Here is a 17,006-nt window from a genome sequence, read left to right as displayed (position 1 = left end):
TACTTTTTAATTTGTTGAAAATCATCCATTTTAGTGTAGAAGTAAACCTACACTTAAGTGGGGAAATGCAGTTGGAAGCTTTCCTGTGTCCCGCCTGGTCCCGCAGCTGCTCAGTCCCAAGTAAACACACAGAGGCTTATATTAATTACAAACTGTATGGCCTATGGCTCAGGCTTCTTGCTAGCTAGTTCTTTCATCTTAAATTAACCCATTTCTATTAATCTCTTGCCACGTGGCCATGGTATTACCTGTCTGCTGGCATGTTGCTCCTTGAGCGGCTGGCTGGCATCTCCCCTAATTTCCACCCTTCTCTGTCTTCAGTTTCAATGTACCTCCTAACCTTATTCTGCCTTGCCATTGGCCAAACAGCTTTATTTATCAACCAATGAGAGCAACACATTCACAGCAACACATGTACAGAAAGACATCCCACAGCAGGGAAAGTAGCATCTTATGTATATATAAAAAAAATTGTGTTGGGTGGGTGAGATAGCTCAAGTCAATAAAGTACTTTTCATAAGCATGAATACCCAAGTTTGACCCTGAGAATCCATATAAAAAAGCTGGGTGTAATGTGCATGCTTATAAAACAAGTGCTGGGGAGGCAGCCTAGCCTCATCCAGTTTCTTGTCTCAGAAAACAGGGCAGTTGGTGCCTGAGGAACTACACTCAAGGTTAACACAGGCTTGTGCATACATGCATGCACACCTGCACACACACATGTACCCGTATGAACAGGCACACACACATACATGCAGATAAAATTTGCATCTTTATAAGTTCTTTTAACTGGTCTATCATTTGGTAGCAAAAAGCTATAGTACTATTCATGAAATTCTAATTTAAGATGTATTATATTCAAATTGCTTTATAGTATATATAAGCAAAGTTAGCAAATTATTTTTATTTTTATTTATTTATTTTTTAAAAATATTTCATGTTCATGGTGTTTGCCTGCATATATTGTGTGAGGGTATCAGGTCCCCTGGAACTAGAGTTACAGACAGTTGGGAGTTGTCATGTGGGTGCTGGAAAGTGAACCTGGGTTCTCTGGAAGAGCAGTTAGTGCTGTTAACTGCTGTGCTGTCTCTCCAACCCCAGCAACTTTATTTTTAATTCCTAATGGGTTTTATAAGACATGTGGCCATCAAAAATATTTAAGAGTCAGCCAGGTGGCACATGACTTTAATCCCAGCACTTGGCAGGCAGAGGCAGGTGGATTTCTGAGTTCAAGGCCAGCTTGGTCTACAGAGCTTTCCAAGACAGCCAGGGCTACATAGAAAAATCCTGTCTTGAAACCTCTGACCCCAAACCAACAACAACAAACACAGGTATGGGAGCTGAAGAGATGACTCAGCTGTTAAGAGCACTGGCTGCTCTTCAGAGGACCCAAATTCAATTCCCAGCACCTACATGGCAGCTCACAACTGTCTGTAACTCCAGTTCTAGGGATCTGTCGTCACCATCACACAGAAATATATCAAGCAGAACACCAATGCATAAAATAAAAATAAATAAATCTTTAAAAAAGTATTTAAGAGTCAGGAAACGTGAGGGAAATAACCTTTCTAGATTGGTCAGTGAGGACTTGTAAGTGCAGAAATGCTGGTGAACAAGCATAGAGGAAGTTAATGTCAGAGTTATCCCATTTCTCCCCTTAAGTATTTCTATGTCTGTGGAGTGTTTGCCTACCAGAAAAAGAAAGCTTAAGTTATGCATAAAGATGATGCATAGTTTCCTGTTTTTTGAGAATATGGTCTCATGTAGCTGAGGCTGGTCCCGAACTCCTTGTCCTGCTTGTATGCCTTGCTAGTGCCCTTCTTGGACTGCGGCACATCGTGGGGCTGATGCTTGCCACGTTTCTTACAGAAGGTCCAGCGGGTCTTAGGTCATTCACCGTGTTTGTGGGGTGATATTGACACAGAAAAGCCAGAGTATTTTTAAAGGAAAAGACACTGAGAATATTGTAATCATGCTTCTTTTGGGTTTGGATTTGACCTTATTTAGCCTGGTATTTAGTTAAGAGCCATGGTTAGAGCTGCGAATTTAGTTGGAAAGATAAGTGTAGTTCATGTAGTTTATCTCAGTTTTCCAGTCAAGTAGAAAAAGAAACATTTATTAGGAAGAGAAAATAATAATAACTGCTGTCTTGAGTAGCAAGAACTTTAAAGAAGGTATCGGGGCCCCAGTACTAAGTATTGGAACTTAGTTTGTTTCAATTCTCTTAGTTTCCTAGCTGTTGGCAGCTGGGTGAGGAGGATCAGGAGTGTCAGTTAGGCAGAGACTTGTCTTCCATGGTGTGGGTTTGCATCTGATTTCCTTAGGAAGAATGTGGAATCCTTGGGCTTGTGTTGTCTGGTCACTGAGAGGTAGAACGCAGTGTTCTGACCACTTCATAGGGGCTTCCATCACCATGGGACAAAAAAGGAAGATGGGGAAAGCTCTTGGTGGAGAGCAGAGGTAGCTGTTCTTTGTGATGATGGTAACAGAACAGGCTTTGAAAAGCTGCCCAACATGAACTGAGATGTAATTGTATACATAAGTAGTATTGTATACATAAGCAGTATGTCAGATACCATCAGTAATTGTTAGAAAACCTAATCCAAAGTAGTTTATAGTGTGTGTTGGGGGGGGTGCGTGTATTTTTTGCTCTTATAACTGAGCAGTTATTAAAATTGATTTTGCTCTTTTCTTGGCGGTAGGGCTCAAGTGTTCTCACTAGGACAGCTCACCCAGGATCCTAAGTGTCCCTGAGAATCTTACTCCTTTTCTCTTGATTTCTTGGGAATTGGGCCATTTCTTTTCCCTTTGTTTCTTTCTTCTTCCCTCCCCTCCCCTTCCCTTTCTTTTCCTCATTTTTCTTTCCTTTCATTTCCTTTTTCCTCATTTCTTTCTGGCTTCTGCATGGAGAGTCCAGGATGTCCACTCTTCCCTTTTTTCCTTGTAGCAGAGCTAAACCTTACAAATGATGTGTTAGGAAGATGCAGGAGTACTCACTCTCAGTTTAAATTACTAATAAACCTGCATTTGTTTTTAAGTCCATTATTACTAGACACAGAGACAGTCACTGAGATTTTTATAAATGAGTAAAACCCTGTTCTTGATAGTGACAAATTTATTTACAGTGGGGGTGGTGTACAGAGAAAATTCTGATTTTAAGTGTAAATATGACAGTGGTAGAGTTTGGGAATTGTGGAGGAGTCAGTTCTTCACCTTCTGATGGACAAGAAGCTGCGAGACCAGGACGGCACCTGAAAAGAAAGTGTTACTTTCAAAGGCGTGTGGCCCGGGACTCACTCCCACCTGTGGTTTCTTCCCTCTCTGTTGCCAGTCAGCTGGGGACTAAGTGATCACTTTTGTTCTGTCTCCAGTGTGGTCTAAACTGGTCTCCTGCTCCAGAGATGGCTGGGTGGTGGCACTCGCCCGGCCACATGGTTACTCTTTCAGTTCCTCCATCCCCGCTCCTGTTTCGATATGGCTGCCAGCCTAGTCTCTTCAGAATGTGAATCACCCCACCTCTCCTTTTACTCAACACTCTGGTGTCCTATTGCTCTCAAGGTACATTTGAAAATCATACCATCTTATACAGCTAGACAGAAATGTTCTTGTAATCTCTTGAAGACACAGTGTGGTTCTAATACTCGTATAAGAAAATGTTCTAGAAAAGGACACTCACTGGTTTAGACTTCAGGTCCGGGCTCTAGTATGTGTTATATGTCTGAACTATAGCTAGTTTCCACAGTCACACATGACTGGCTCAGTCTACAGCTAAAGATAAAGTAGGAGCATTTCCTTTGCGTTTGCTGTCCTTTTCTTTTGTTCACAAAACCCTACGTGTGAATGAAAGTAGCACCAGAGGCAAAGACTCCATCACAGTATTTGGATGGAGAAGTGTGGTCTGGTGTGTGTGTGCGGGGAGAGTGATTTATCCTTATTTAACCAGGCTGGCCTCAAAGTCAGAGATCTGCCTGTCTCTGCCTCCCAGGTGTTAAGATTAAGGGCATGCACTGCACCTGACCCTCATTTGTCCTTCTTATCCTGTACATTTTCTACTCTTAGTGCTTGTGAAATGCACCTTTTCACTTTAACCTTTTGCAACTACAGTGGTCCCTGTATATCTGAGGGGACTGATTGGAGTAGCCCTTTGGATACTGAAATCCGCGGACTCCTTATATAAAATGGCGAGATGATTGACATAGCCTGTGCCTGTCTTGTATGTACGTCAGTGATCTGTGGTATACTTACAGTAACTAATACAACACAGATGCTATGTAACCAGTGGCTGCGCTGTTTGTTGTTTAGTCCTGTTTAGGGAAAGTGGCCAGAAGTTTGTGCATGTTCACCATAGAGGGGCTTGTCGTAGGCCTGGCTGTGTGGTGAGTGGACAATGCTCTAAGTGTTGGAGAGTGCCTGGGAATCTGTGGAGTGGCCGGGACTATAGCAGACTTATATGTTGTCTTCTTCTTCTTCTTCTTCTTTTTTTTTTTTAATCGAATGCATAGTACTTGATGTGTAACAAATTCAAGTTTTGCTTTGTTTCCTGTTTTCTGGAAATATTTTTTTCTTGAATGTTTTTGATCAGAGATTTGTTAAGCCCATAAATGTGAAGCCTGGATGTGAGGAATGTACCAGTTATATGTTGCTTCTATAACAGCTTTTAAAAAACGTATTTTATTTTGTATGTGTGGGTGTTTTGCCTGCATGTTATATCTGGGCACTGTTTGTGTGCCTGAAGCCTGAGGAGGCCTGAAGATAGTGTCAGATCCCTAGAAATGGAATTAAAGGTGGGTGTGAGCCGACATGTGGGGAATTGGACCTGGGTCCTCTGGGAGAGCAGCCAGTGCTCTTAATAACCAAGCCATCTCTCTAGCCCTATAATAGCTTTTTAATAACTAAAAACTTAATGTTTTTGAGATGATATACTGTGTACCCTAATAAACTTGTCTGAGGGTCAGAGGACAGAGCCAGCCACTAGATAGACAAAGAGGCCAGACAGTGATGGCACACACCTTTAATCCTATCACTCCGGAGGCAGAGATCTGTCTGGATCTCTGAGTTCCAGGCCACACTGGAAACAGAGCCAGGCAGTGGTGCACACGCCTTTAATCCCAGCACTGGGAAGCACACACCCTTTAGGGCGGAGAAAGGTATACAAGGTGTGAGGGAACAGGAGCTAAAGCAGTTCAGCTGAGACCCTTTCTGGTGGAGACTCAGGATTTCAGTCAGAGGATCTGTGGAGCTGGTGAGGTAATAGGTGGTGGCTGTGGCTTTCTCTGCCTCTCTGATCTTTCAGCTTTTACCCAATATTTGGTACTGTTTTTTTGTTTTTTTTGTTTTTTTTTTTTTTTTATTAAAAGACCATCTAAGATTCGAACAACATGTTTTACATTTTTTCCCTCTAAAAATGTGACACTTAAGGAGTAAAAACTAGCTTGTGATATAGCATATATAATTTCTGTAATGAGATCACAATTCTATAAACCCACTACTATTTAGGGTTGTAGACTGTTTATAGATAAAAATATGCTTTAAAAGATGTCATTAAATGAGTGACATTCAATGACACATTTCCAGGATTTAACCATACAGAACATACAGGCATTTTTTGTTGTGTCAGATTGCTTGGGATTAAAAGATCATATTCAACTGATGAGATAAGTGATTTTAATATGAAATCATTGCTTTTAGAATAATCATGGGCCAGACTGGGAAGAAATCTGAGAAGGGACCGGTTTGTTGGCGGAAGCGTGTAAAATCAGAGTACATGAGACTGAGACAGCTGAAGAGGTTCAGAAGAGCTGATGAAGTAAAGGTAATTTTCATCTTTTACAAAGTTGCAAATACAATTGAAAGATTCCTCCATTCCCCAAGTGAAATAGGATGACTCTGAAACGATACATTTTCAGTCAAGTTCATATTTACAGTGAAATCGATGAAGACTTGAAAGCCATGGTCCTTGATCTCTCTAATTAAAAGTACATCATGGTTGCTTGGTATAGTGGTGTGTGCCTTTAATCTCAGCACTTGGGAGGTAGAGGCAGGAGGATCAGAGTTCAAGATTGGGCTGATGAGAAGGCTCATCAGGTAAAGGCACTTGCTGCCCAGCCTGCTGACCTGATTTTGATCCTTGGCACCTTCATGGTGAAAGGAGAGAACCAATTCACACAAATCCTCTGACCTCCATCAAAGTGCTGTGGCATGTACACATCCTGGGATGCTCTTTAAGTGAATTTGAGGTCAGCATGAGATACATGAGATCCTCAAAAATGAAAAAAAAAAAAAAAAGTGTATCATGCTCATTAATGGTAACAAATATTTTAGTCTAAAATTATTTAGCCTGACTGGAAATTAGTCTTTTCAGTATACCTTTGCACTGCTTGTGTAGACTCAGGGCCCAAACACAAAGACATTTGTTTCTAAAGTCATTGTGATTTCTGAAATACAAAGTTAAACAAAGAGAGGATGGAAATAATTTCCTGTTCCCTCTCACTTACAGTGAAGTAATAGGAATGATGTTTTTGTATTTATTAGAGTGTGGGAAACTAATGTATAATAAAGTCTGTGTACACTTGAGGACATGGTCATGGTATTGGAGGATTCACTAGGTTTTAACCTGCTTTAGAGATGCTACATATTGTAACAATGGTCAATTTGTTTGTTTTTAAAAGACTATGTTTAGTTCCAATCGTCAGAAAATTTTGGAAAGAACAGAAACCTTAAACCACGAGTGGAAGCAGCGAAGGATCCAGCCTGTGCACATCGTGACTCCTGTGAGCTCCTTGCGCGGGACCAGGGAGGTTGGTCCACACAGTGTTGTCCTAATTATCCACACACTTGGCTTTTTCTTATTGGGTTGTTTCCTGCTTATTGGGAGGAAGTCACTGACGTCAGGAGGTCTGTTTCACTGCTGTTGGTTTCCGTGTGTATGAGTGGCAGCCTTCTATCACACTGTCAGCAATGCCTCTAACAGTTCATTCAGAGTGTTGAAGCCTGTGAGACTTAAAAATAACTTTGAAATCAAATCTCTAAAATGCTCGTCAGTTCAGTATTATTTAGAGCAAGGCTTTCTAACTCACAGTTGCTTTCCTCTGTCTCCTTAATATAAATTAGCCACATGGTAAGAAAGACTTCTTCTCATATTTATGAGCTTAGGAAGGTTTTTATTATGCCTTTTGTTTAAAGGCTAAGGCTTGTATGAGAATTTGAAAAATTCAGTGTTGAGATTGGTGTTTTCCACCTCATTTTCCGAGTGAGGTAGAGCTTAATCACCTTCAGACAATTTCCTATTTTCAAAGAAAAGCAAAAAATCCTATGGTAAGGATAAGGAAAGGGGGAAATGTAATTATGTTATAGTCTCAAATGAAAGTCCTATGGTAGAGTCTATAAAATGCTGCCAGCAAGATGAGGGGGATGACAAAGGTCTAAACAGGAGAGAGTCATTGTTAGGATTCAGGTGTGAGCATTCCTGTTTAGGTGCCTGTTTGATGTAGAAAGACATGGTGTCGGGTATTACATGGAAACTGAAGGGAAAACAATTGGGATAAGATTATAACATTGTAGTCAATTATGAGCGCATAAACATGGGAAACATCTATTTGTTCTAAAATAATTATCCAATGAGAATTTTAAAAATATGCCAGTGTTATAATAAACAAGCCATAATTGCTTTCGTATGAGGCTTGTGGAGGTGGTGCGACACTCAGGCTTCCAAGACTCCTGTGATGATGCAGTAGCTACATACATGATCCTAATGGTGACTTGGATTATGTTAGTGGTGGTGTGGTCTTGGTGAGAAGACATAATTTGGGAAGGCTTCTAGTTATTTATAGTTTGTTAGGTGATAACTCTTTAAAATCTGACGTATAATTTCATAAGTACGTGTTTTATACTGACACCTTCCCTATTATCTCATGCAAATGAAAGAGTAGACATTGGAGGTAATAGCGTTCATCATCTGCAGGGTAAAGGGTACTCTTCGATGCCTATGAACATTCTAAGACAGGGCTTTCAGGTAATTCTTTTGCAAGGTTTGTTTATTTAAGACTTATGTTTGAATGGGGTATGGTAGCCCACATCTGATGCAGGCAGATATCTGTGAGTTCAAGTTTAGTCAGGGCTACATAGTAAGACACCCATGTAAAAAATAATTATTTTATGTGTATGTGTTGCTTGAATTGCTAAATGGTCTTTTAATAAAAAACCCAGAGCCAGATATTGGGATAAATGCTGAAAGATCAGAGAGACAAAGGAACAAGCCACTGCCACATCTCACCTCGCCAGCTCCACGAATCCTCTGACTGAACGCCTCTGAGTCCTCAGCTGAAAGCTCTCCAGCTGAAAAGCTTCTAGTTCCTGTCTGCTCATGCCTTATATACCTTTCTCCGCCCAGCCATATTGCTTCCTTCCTAGTGCTGAGATTAAATGCGCGTGTGTGTGTGTGTGTGTGTGTGTGTGTGTGTGTGTGTGTGTGCTTCCCAAGTACTGGGAGCAAAGGCAGGAAGGAGATCTCAAGTGCTGGGATTCAAGGTGTGTGCCACTACTGCCTGGCTTCTATGTTTAATTTAGTGGCTTGTTCTGTTCTCGGATCTTTAGGCAAATTTTATTAGGGTACACAATATATCACCACATGTATGAGTGTTTGTCTGCATGTAAGTAAATGGCCTGTATGTACCCCGTGTCTGTAGAGATCAGAAGGAATCTAATCCCTGGAAGTGGAGTTAAGGCTGGTCATAAGCTGCCTTGTAAGTGCTAGAAACTGAACTCAGTTTTTCTACAAGAATAGCAAGTGCTCTTGATTACAGAGTCGTTTCATTCAGGAGTAAATTATGAGTTCTTTAATTACTTCTCTCTCTCTCTCTCTCTCTCTCTCTCTCTCTCTCTCTCTCTCTCTCTCTCTCATACACACACACACACATACACACACCCTACTGTGTCCATTTAATGTTGCTTGTAGATTATACTAAGTTTCAGATATTTTTGTTTGTTGCCAACATATTTTTATTGACTCTTTGGGGATTTCACATCATACACCCGTATCACATTTGCTTCCCAGTCCTTCCCTGCCCACTCTCATCCTTGTGACCCCGCCCCCCCATATACTCGCTGGAGCGTGTGGCCTGCCCCTTAAATAGAACTGAGTCCTTCCCTTCCTGCACCCCTGCAGAAGCCATCTGTTGTGGAGAGGGACAGTTCAGCATCCTATCTCAGTTTTTAAGAGTTCCCTTCCATGGCTTCCTGTTTAGGCTGTTACTGTTTTTGTGGGGATGGTTGGCTTGGAGGTAGGGGTTGTCACAGAAGTCTTCCATGTCCTTCCTTCTCAACTGTGCATCTGTAGGCATCAATATCACTGCCAAAGTAGCTTATTTGTTCTTTAGATCACAAACAGGGCTCAAGGTTGTAGTAGGGCCATTGACTCAGGCAAGGCCCTCAATGCAGCTGGGATTGTTTGTGGACGTCAACATGGTTTCAGGCCACAGCGTAGACCACAGACACCTGCCTGGTCTTTGGTGGCAACACAGCCATAGACATCAACAGAGACCTGGCCACAGTAAGGCCACAGACCCAGACATGGCCCTCAGCAGCAGCACAGACATCACCATGGCCTTAGGTGGCAGCACAGGCTATTCTGATCAGTATGCACCTCCCTTGCAGCAGCGTGGCCCATGGATATCAGCATGGTTTTAGGCAGTAGTGCAGGCCAGGAACCTCCACTTGGCCTTTGTGGTAACACGGGCCACAGACATCAACTTAGACCTGGCTGTAGCAGGACTTTGGACCCAGACTTGGCCCTCAGTGACAGCCTGGACACCACCACGGTCTCAGATGGCAGTGCAGGCCACAGACATAAATGGATTCAGGCCACGGCACAGGCCATGAACATCCGAATGTCATTAGATGATAACGCCGTCCTTGGACATCAAACCAGATCTTGGCCATATCAGGGCCATCGACCCATACAGGCCCTCAGCGGCATAATGGGACACGATGGTCCTTTGAGGAGGTCCACTTGGGCAGCTTGTTCCGGGGCTGAGTCTGCGTCTGCTTAAGCTCCAGGCTGCTACACATGACATGATCCACCATGGATCTCAGCCCTAGGGCTCGCACTGCTCTGCTCCTCCATCACTTCCATCACTCCCTCCCACTCTTGGGAAGGCCAAAAGAGGGCATCAGATCCCCTGGAGCTGGAGTTACAGGCTGTTGTGAGCCACCAGACACAGATCCTGAGAACTGAGCTCAGGTCCTCTGTAAGAATCATAAAGGTTTTCAATGGTTGAGTCATCTCTTTAATTCCTTTCTTCATTAAAAAAAAAAAAAAATTTCTGACTTGAAGACAGTGACTATGTTTTGCATTCATTTTGGTCTTCAGATAATCTTTTACAGAATTATCCAGCATCAAGTAATACCAAAGGATATATACCTATTGCTATCATGTAGTTGTTTATCAAAATAATTTCTAAATGACTAGCTTTGTCTTAACAACTAGAGAAACTTGAGTCTTCATTTTGTTTTAATTGTTTTTTCCTAGGTTTAGTAAACAAATTGGCATTACTCTTCATGTTCTTAGTGTAGTTCTCGTATATTTGTTATTTTTTTTCCCCACTAAAAACTATAAAATATATTTCCTTCAGTGATTTTGTTGTAGCTCTAGCTGGCCTGGAACTCACTATTGTTGACCAGACTGGCTTCCAACATGGAGCTCCATCTGCCCCTGCCTTTTGAGTGCTGGGATTAAAGGTGCATGCCACCACGCCTGCCCTTCATTATTTTGAATGTAAATTGTTTTTGCTACTGTGAATGCCTTGCTTAGATAATGCCTGTCTGCTTGGTAAATGACATGATAAGTAATTTAATAAAATAACCTGCCATGTATATTTCTAGGAGAATATGTGTTTGTAAACATCTGTGTCTCATGAGAAGAGTGAGAATTTTGGTATGCAGTTAAATGTGGGGTTGTTAGAAATAGAAATAGCATTAGTAGTTTTTATATTCATGAAGAATTTAAAAACTTTTGGCGTTTTAAATATATGTAGGTTTGTTCTTTCTAGTAATTGAGGTGATTAAAATTATTTGCTTATATTTACAGATAATTAAAACAATAGTTCTATTAAAATAATAGAACATGTAAGTGCAATTTAAACTTCTATTGAAGAAAAACTGGGTCTAGTTTACAGGTATTTAAGTACTTGATTCCATGGCTTATTGCCTTGCAATGTACTTCACTCAGGTGATTATAAAGGGAAAGCTTTAGTTATAATTTGCAAAGAAAAAAAAAATCCTGTTGTAGCTAGGCTGTTAGTGTTCTTCACTCCCAAACACTACCATTTAGCAACATCCCAGTCCTCAGATACAGTCTTAAGTTTCAATACAGTAGCATATTTCTTGTAAGTCTTGAGATTATAAGAACTCAGGATTTTAAAGCTGGTGTGGTGGTACCTGTCCTGAATCCCAGCAGAGGTGGGTTGCCTAGGACTGCTACAGTCCCTGCCAACGCGCTTCCCTGCTCTGCAGTCGGCGGCTTCTCTCTCTATGTTTCCAGCTTAGCTTGCACCCTGAAACTAGGCAAGGAAAGACCATTTGAGAGATGCCTTTATTGTGCTTGATGTTATGTCAGGGAAGACAGCACAGGAGAATGTCTCCTAGCCAACTCCCTGAGCCTGAATAGCCTGCTTATGTAGCCGAAGAAAGGGTGTTTGGATCAGTGTCAGGCATTTGTTTTGGACCAATCAGCCTGCCTCTTAGCACCAATCCCTGTCATGGAAGCTTTCATATTGTACCAGTAGTGTGTAGCCTTGTCTTTAGCTACATACAGTCCAAGTAGTCCCTTGGTTAGATGACTTGGGAAGAGTGATCCCTCTCTGGCCGAGATGAAATTGGTTGCAATTCAGTTTATTTGGGGGGTTCATCCAGGCTTGTGATGGCAAAACGTCTGGTACTATCTCAAACAGCCTTTGGGAGTGAGGGTTGCTGAAATCAGCTGAGATCCATTCGGATGAGGCCTCAGAGGCTTCCAGTTTGAGGAAACAGGATCAGCTGAGGAGTTGACGAGGTGAGGTTAGCTGTGGCTTATTCTGCTTCTCTGATCTTTCAGCGTTCACCCCAATATCTGGCTCCAGGTTTGTTTTTATTAATAAGACCTTCTAACAATTTGTGCTACAGAGGGCTATCAACTATGATCATGCTGTCGTTATTTCAAGATGTCCTAGGTGTGACTGAGGTAGCTGGCACTGGCATTAAGGGTAATTCATTAGGTTTTCTACTCAGTCCTTTTTGTTTAAGACAGTCAAGGCAGCAAAGGATTCTTCAACATTTAGGGAGTCAAATTATCTCATTCCCAGCTGGCTGCACTTTTAGGAAACACAATTTATTTGCATTTTCTGAAAGAATGCACTTACTTTTTCAATTTTATTTACATATTTATTCATTTATTTTTATGTGTGTATGTGTGGCATTTGCGAAGGTCAGAGGACAGCTTGTGGGACTCGGCCCTCCACAGTGTAGATTCTGGGGATTGAACTTTGTCTGTCAGGCTTGATGGCAGTGTTTTACCCTGAGAACGTCTTTATAGGCCCACTACTAGTGATTTTAGACAGATTTTAATCAGTGCTTACCACTTGCTTAATGCCCCAGGGAGAAATAGTCCCCTCTCATCTGCCTCACTCACACTACCTTTTTATGAAGTGTCTGTTTTCCTCTATTCTCAACACAGGACATCGCTAGTCTGATAGATACATGTTGCGTTACAGTTAGTTTGCCTTAACTCAGTGAAGCTGAATGTTTGCCTGCATGTATGTGCATCATGTGCATGCCTGTTGCTTTAGGAATCCAGAAAGGATGTGGGATTCCCTGGAACTGGAGTTACAGAGAGTTGTGAGACACCATGTGGGTGATGAGAATTGAAATCAGGTCCTCTGCAAGAGCAGTCAGTGCTCTTAACCACTGAGACATCTCTTTAGGCCCCATTTTCTTTTTTTATTTAAAAGATTTTCCCCCCCATTTTACATACCAACCACAGTTCCCCCTCCCTCCCCTCCCCCCACTTCTCCCCCACCCTATCCCCATCTACTCCTCAGAGAGGGTAAGGCCTCCCACAAGGAGTCAACAAAGTCTGTAGACCCCATTTTTTAAACTAACTTTTTTCCCTCCCTCCCTCCCTCCCTCCCTCCCTCCCTCCCTCCCTCCCTCCCTCCCTCCCTCCCTCCCTGTGTGTATGTATGTGTCTTTGTTATAAGGTATTTTTAAAATTCTATTTTATGTGTATGAGTAGTTTTTGCTTGCATGTATGTCTGTTCACCACTTGTGTGCCTGGTGCCCATGGAGGCCAGAAGAGGGTGTTGGGTTCCCTGGTCTAGAGTTATGGGTAGTTGTGAGCCATCGTGCAAGTTCTGGGAATTAAACCGGAGTCTGCTTAAAGAGCGGCCAATGCTCTTACCCACTGAGCCATCCGTCCCCCCCAGCTCCTCTGTTACTTTAGTAATTGGCTACTTTGGCATCTGGTCTAAGTTAGATTGAGGTCTTCATACAATTGGGATTAGAAATAGTAGTGTTTTTTTGTTGTTGTTGTTTTGTTTTGTTTTTGTTTTTTGTTTTTGGAGCTGAGGATCGCACCCAGGGCCTTGCGCTTGTTAGGCAAGCGCTGTACCACTGAGCTAAATCCCCAACCCATAAATTACCCATCTCTTGGTTTTCTCTTTTTGGTTTTGTATCCTAACAACCATCTAACCCATTAGGAATTTTCGTGGCATATACAGTGAGTGGAGGTGGGGTGTACTTGTTGTTTAGCTGTCTAGTTGCTTCAGCACTATTTTGACTAGTCAGTCAACAGTAGAGAGCACTTAATTATCTGTTGGCAAAATCAGCAGAAGCTGCCGACCCTGCAGGGTCTCCGTACTGGAACCCAAGTGTAGCTCACTCTGCAGTTGTGACAGCCTTGTCTGGTCATGTTTAGTGGCGCTGCTCTGCTCTGTTAGTTTTGAAACAGGTTTGCTGCCACAGCTTGTGGATAGCCTGAATCATATAATGCTCTGTTCAGGTTTGAGTGTCTTTCTTTTCGGGAGTAGTGATGGTTTAGTTTTCTGTCCACAGTGCCGTTATTGAAGTAGCTACATGAGACTGTGTGTAGACATGCTTTGATGTCTCGTCTGTCCTCTGCCCTCCACTCCTGCTTTCCTTTGTTTTGAGTGTCTTCATTTTCCCCCTGTGGTTTTGTTTTGTTTTGAGACAGGGTTCCATAGCCCAGGCTGACCTTGAACCCTTGAACTCCTTATTCTGTATCAAGTGCTGGGACTATAGTCATACACCAAGCCACCTAGATTTTTGAGTATTTTGTAGTTTATGTCTTAGGACTATGCTCTGTTTGTGATCTTCAGTGTTTTAACAAAACTGGTTTTCAGCAGAGCAGTATATAATGGAGGATATGTTTTAACCTCAGGGCCGTAGCCAAATAGACTGTCTTGGATTTTATGGTAGGATTAGGTTTGTTGGTTATGATGCCTTCATTTAGGGTCAAGCTTTTGAAGAAGGGGATGAAAGAAAGAGCATTAAGGAGTCTAATTGTATTAGTCAGGGTTCTTTAGGAACAGATCTTATATAGTGAATCTGTCTGTCTCTCTGTCTATATAGAGGGAGGATTTATTAGACTGACTTACAGCTGTTGTCCAGCTAGTCCAATGACTGTCTACCAATGGAAAGTCTTAGAATCCAGTAGTTGTTCAGTCCGTGAGGTTGGATGTCTCAGCTGGTCTTCAATTCCCAAAGAAGTAGGCTCTAATGTCAGTGAAGGAACGGACTTGCCAGCCAGAGTGAGAGCAAGCAGGCAGAGAGCAAGCTTCCTCCTTCCACGTCCTTTCTATAGGGGGCCAGCAGAAGGTGTGGCCGGATTAAAGGTGGATCTTCCCACCTTAAAAGATCCAGATTAGAAGTGGGTCTCCCCAGTTCAAATGATTTAATTAAGAAAAAAATCCCTCATAGGTATGCCCAGCCATTTGGGTTTTTGTTAATTTCAAGTGTAGTCCATTTGACACCAAGAATAGCCATCACAAGGCCACCCCTTGTCAATGTAACACACAATCATATTTCCTTATGTCATCCTTAATTTCCAAATGAAAGCAATAACTAGGTCATAATTACACCTAACATGATATAACTATCCCTCATACAAACACATTATAAATTTAGAATAGGTAGCAATGTCCCTTGAGGGACATTCTTTTAGTATCTCAAACTTAAATATGATGGCCATTGATATTCTCTTAATTGATGTTACAGTAAGTACATGCATGATAAAGAACTGGAGGAGAGAAAACACAAGTATCTTTACAAACACACTCTAAACAAATACATCAGAACTACTTGTGTAAATTATAATCCTTGTCTCTGCATCTGGTTGTGTGGCCTTAGCTGGTATTTATAACTACCTTCCTCTACTACCCATTCTGTATTTCCTCCACGCTCAGCAAGCACCTCAGCAGGTCTTGGCTCTTCTCCTGGAGGAGTGACCCATACTTTCATTCCTGAAGGGTCTGTGCCCTTTGTCATCTTGCCTGAATTAGGTTGTTGTAGTTTCCTATTTTTTATTGTGAGCCTAGCCTTTAATGGCTGAGCTATCCCTCCAGCCTGGTTGTTGTAGTTTCTAATTGACTTTAGTCATAGGGCACAGTAGCACCAAGAGATGCCCTAAAGGATCTCCGGCACTCAAGACAGAATCTTTCTTTCCTCCATTTTGGAGAAGCAATCCAGTTACCTCTTGGTAATCTGGATCAGCCGCCTCCTCTAACAATGTTATTCCTTTCTTAGCCTGTTATTCCTCCTTAGCCTCCCAAAGAGGCCAGGGAGAAGTCTGAGCTTCCAGATCAATGGAATGTTTGTTGTGTCTCCTAGCAGAACTCCCCACTCTGCCACCAGATTTCTAGGCCAGTAGAATTTAAGGTCATGGGAACAGGAAGCACAAGTTTTCCTAGTAAATCACTAGGGATGATAGTGAGTGGAACTATTTCCTTTTCCGCCCCTTGATTCCTGGAGCCATAGATCCTGACTCTGGGAGAATATGTATCATATATTGGATGCTGATTCAAAGCATATAGCATATTCTGGAGAACCTGCCTCAGCCCTCCAGGCTACTGCTACCTAATTGGTGCTCTACTGGTCTTCAAAAGGCCACTCTATCTATCAGGCCAGCTGCTTCAGGATGGTAGGGAACATGGTAAGACCAGTGGATTCCATGATCTTGGGCAACTGTTGCACTTCTGGCTATAAAGTGAGTTCCTTGGTCAGAAACAATACTATGGAATACTAAGACAGTGGATAAGGCATTCTGCAAGTCTACAGATGGTAGTTTGGGTAGAATCATTAGGTAAAGGAAAGGCAGATCCATAACTAGAATAAGTGTGTACTCCAGCAAGGACAAAGCATTGTCCTTTCCATGGAGGAAGTGGTCCAAGAGTCAGCCTGCCACCAGGTCACTGGCTGGTCATCCCGGGGAATGGTGTCATACCGGGCTCAGTGTTGGTGTCTACTGTTATCAGATCTGGCACTCAGCAGCAGTTGTAGTCAGTTGTTCAGACTTGGTGAGTAGCAAGCAGTCCATGTTGTCAAGCCCATGTACAACCTCCATCTCTGCCACCATGGCTACTTTATGTGCCCATTGGACAATGACAGAAATGGCTGGGGAAAGAGAAAGAATGTCCATAGGACGAGTCATCTTATCTACTTGATTATTGGACTCCTCCAGCTGAAGTTACCTTTTGATGAGCATTTACATGAGACACCAAGTATTTTCACACCCTTCACCCATTTGGAGAGATCTGTCTACATACTTCTTCTCCAGATCTCTTTCTTACTAATCTAATCATGCTCCTTTCAAGTCCTTGGCATTCAGCCAGTTCATTAGATACAACCCATGAATAATTGTACACTGGCCATTTCTCCTTCCAAACAAAACATGACCATGTGTATTGCCCAAAGCCCTGCCCATTGTGAAGATTTTTCCTTTGCCAATGTCCTTCAGAGTT

General features: G+C 42.2%; 1 protein-coding gene across 9 annotated transcripts in view; it reads left to right on the top strand.

Annotated features, from left to right (window-relative positions):
• Nucleotides 1-17,006, top strand: part of Ezh2 (enhancer of zeste 2 polycomb repressive complex 2 subunit) — a 67,145-nt gene that overhangs the window by 16,399 nt on the left and 33,740 nt on the right. For 5 of the 9 annotated variants that reach the window (XM_059257673.1, XM_059257677.1, XM_059257671.1 and 2 more), the window contains exons 2-3: nucleotides 5,689-5,812; nucleotides 6,669-6,797. In XM_059257673.1, the coding sequence (XP_059113656.1) occupies nucleotides 5,696-5,812; nucleotides 6,669-6,797 (246 nt within the window). In that variant the 5' untranslated portion in view covers nucleotides 5,689-5,695. The remainder of the gene's footprint in view (nucleotides 1-5,688; nucleotides 5,813-6,668; nucleotides 6,798-17,006) is intronic. The other 4 variants (XM_059257675.1, XM_059257679.1, XM_059257674.1 and 1 more) reach the window with 1 other exon arrangement.

Source organism: Peromyscus eremicus, chromosome 3 (genome assembly GCF_949786415.1).
Source record: "Peromyscus eremicus chromosome 3, PerEre_H2_v1, whole genome shotgun sequence".
NCBI classification, from domain to species: Eukaryota; Metazoa; Chordata; class Mammalia; order Rodentia; family Cricetidae; genus Peromyscus; species Peromyscus eremicus.
This window is presented reverse-complemented; position numbering and strand designations above follow the sequence as displayed.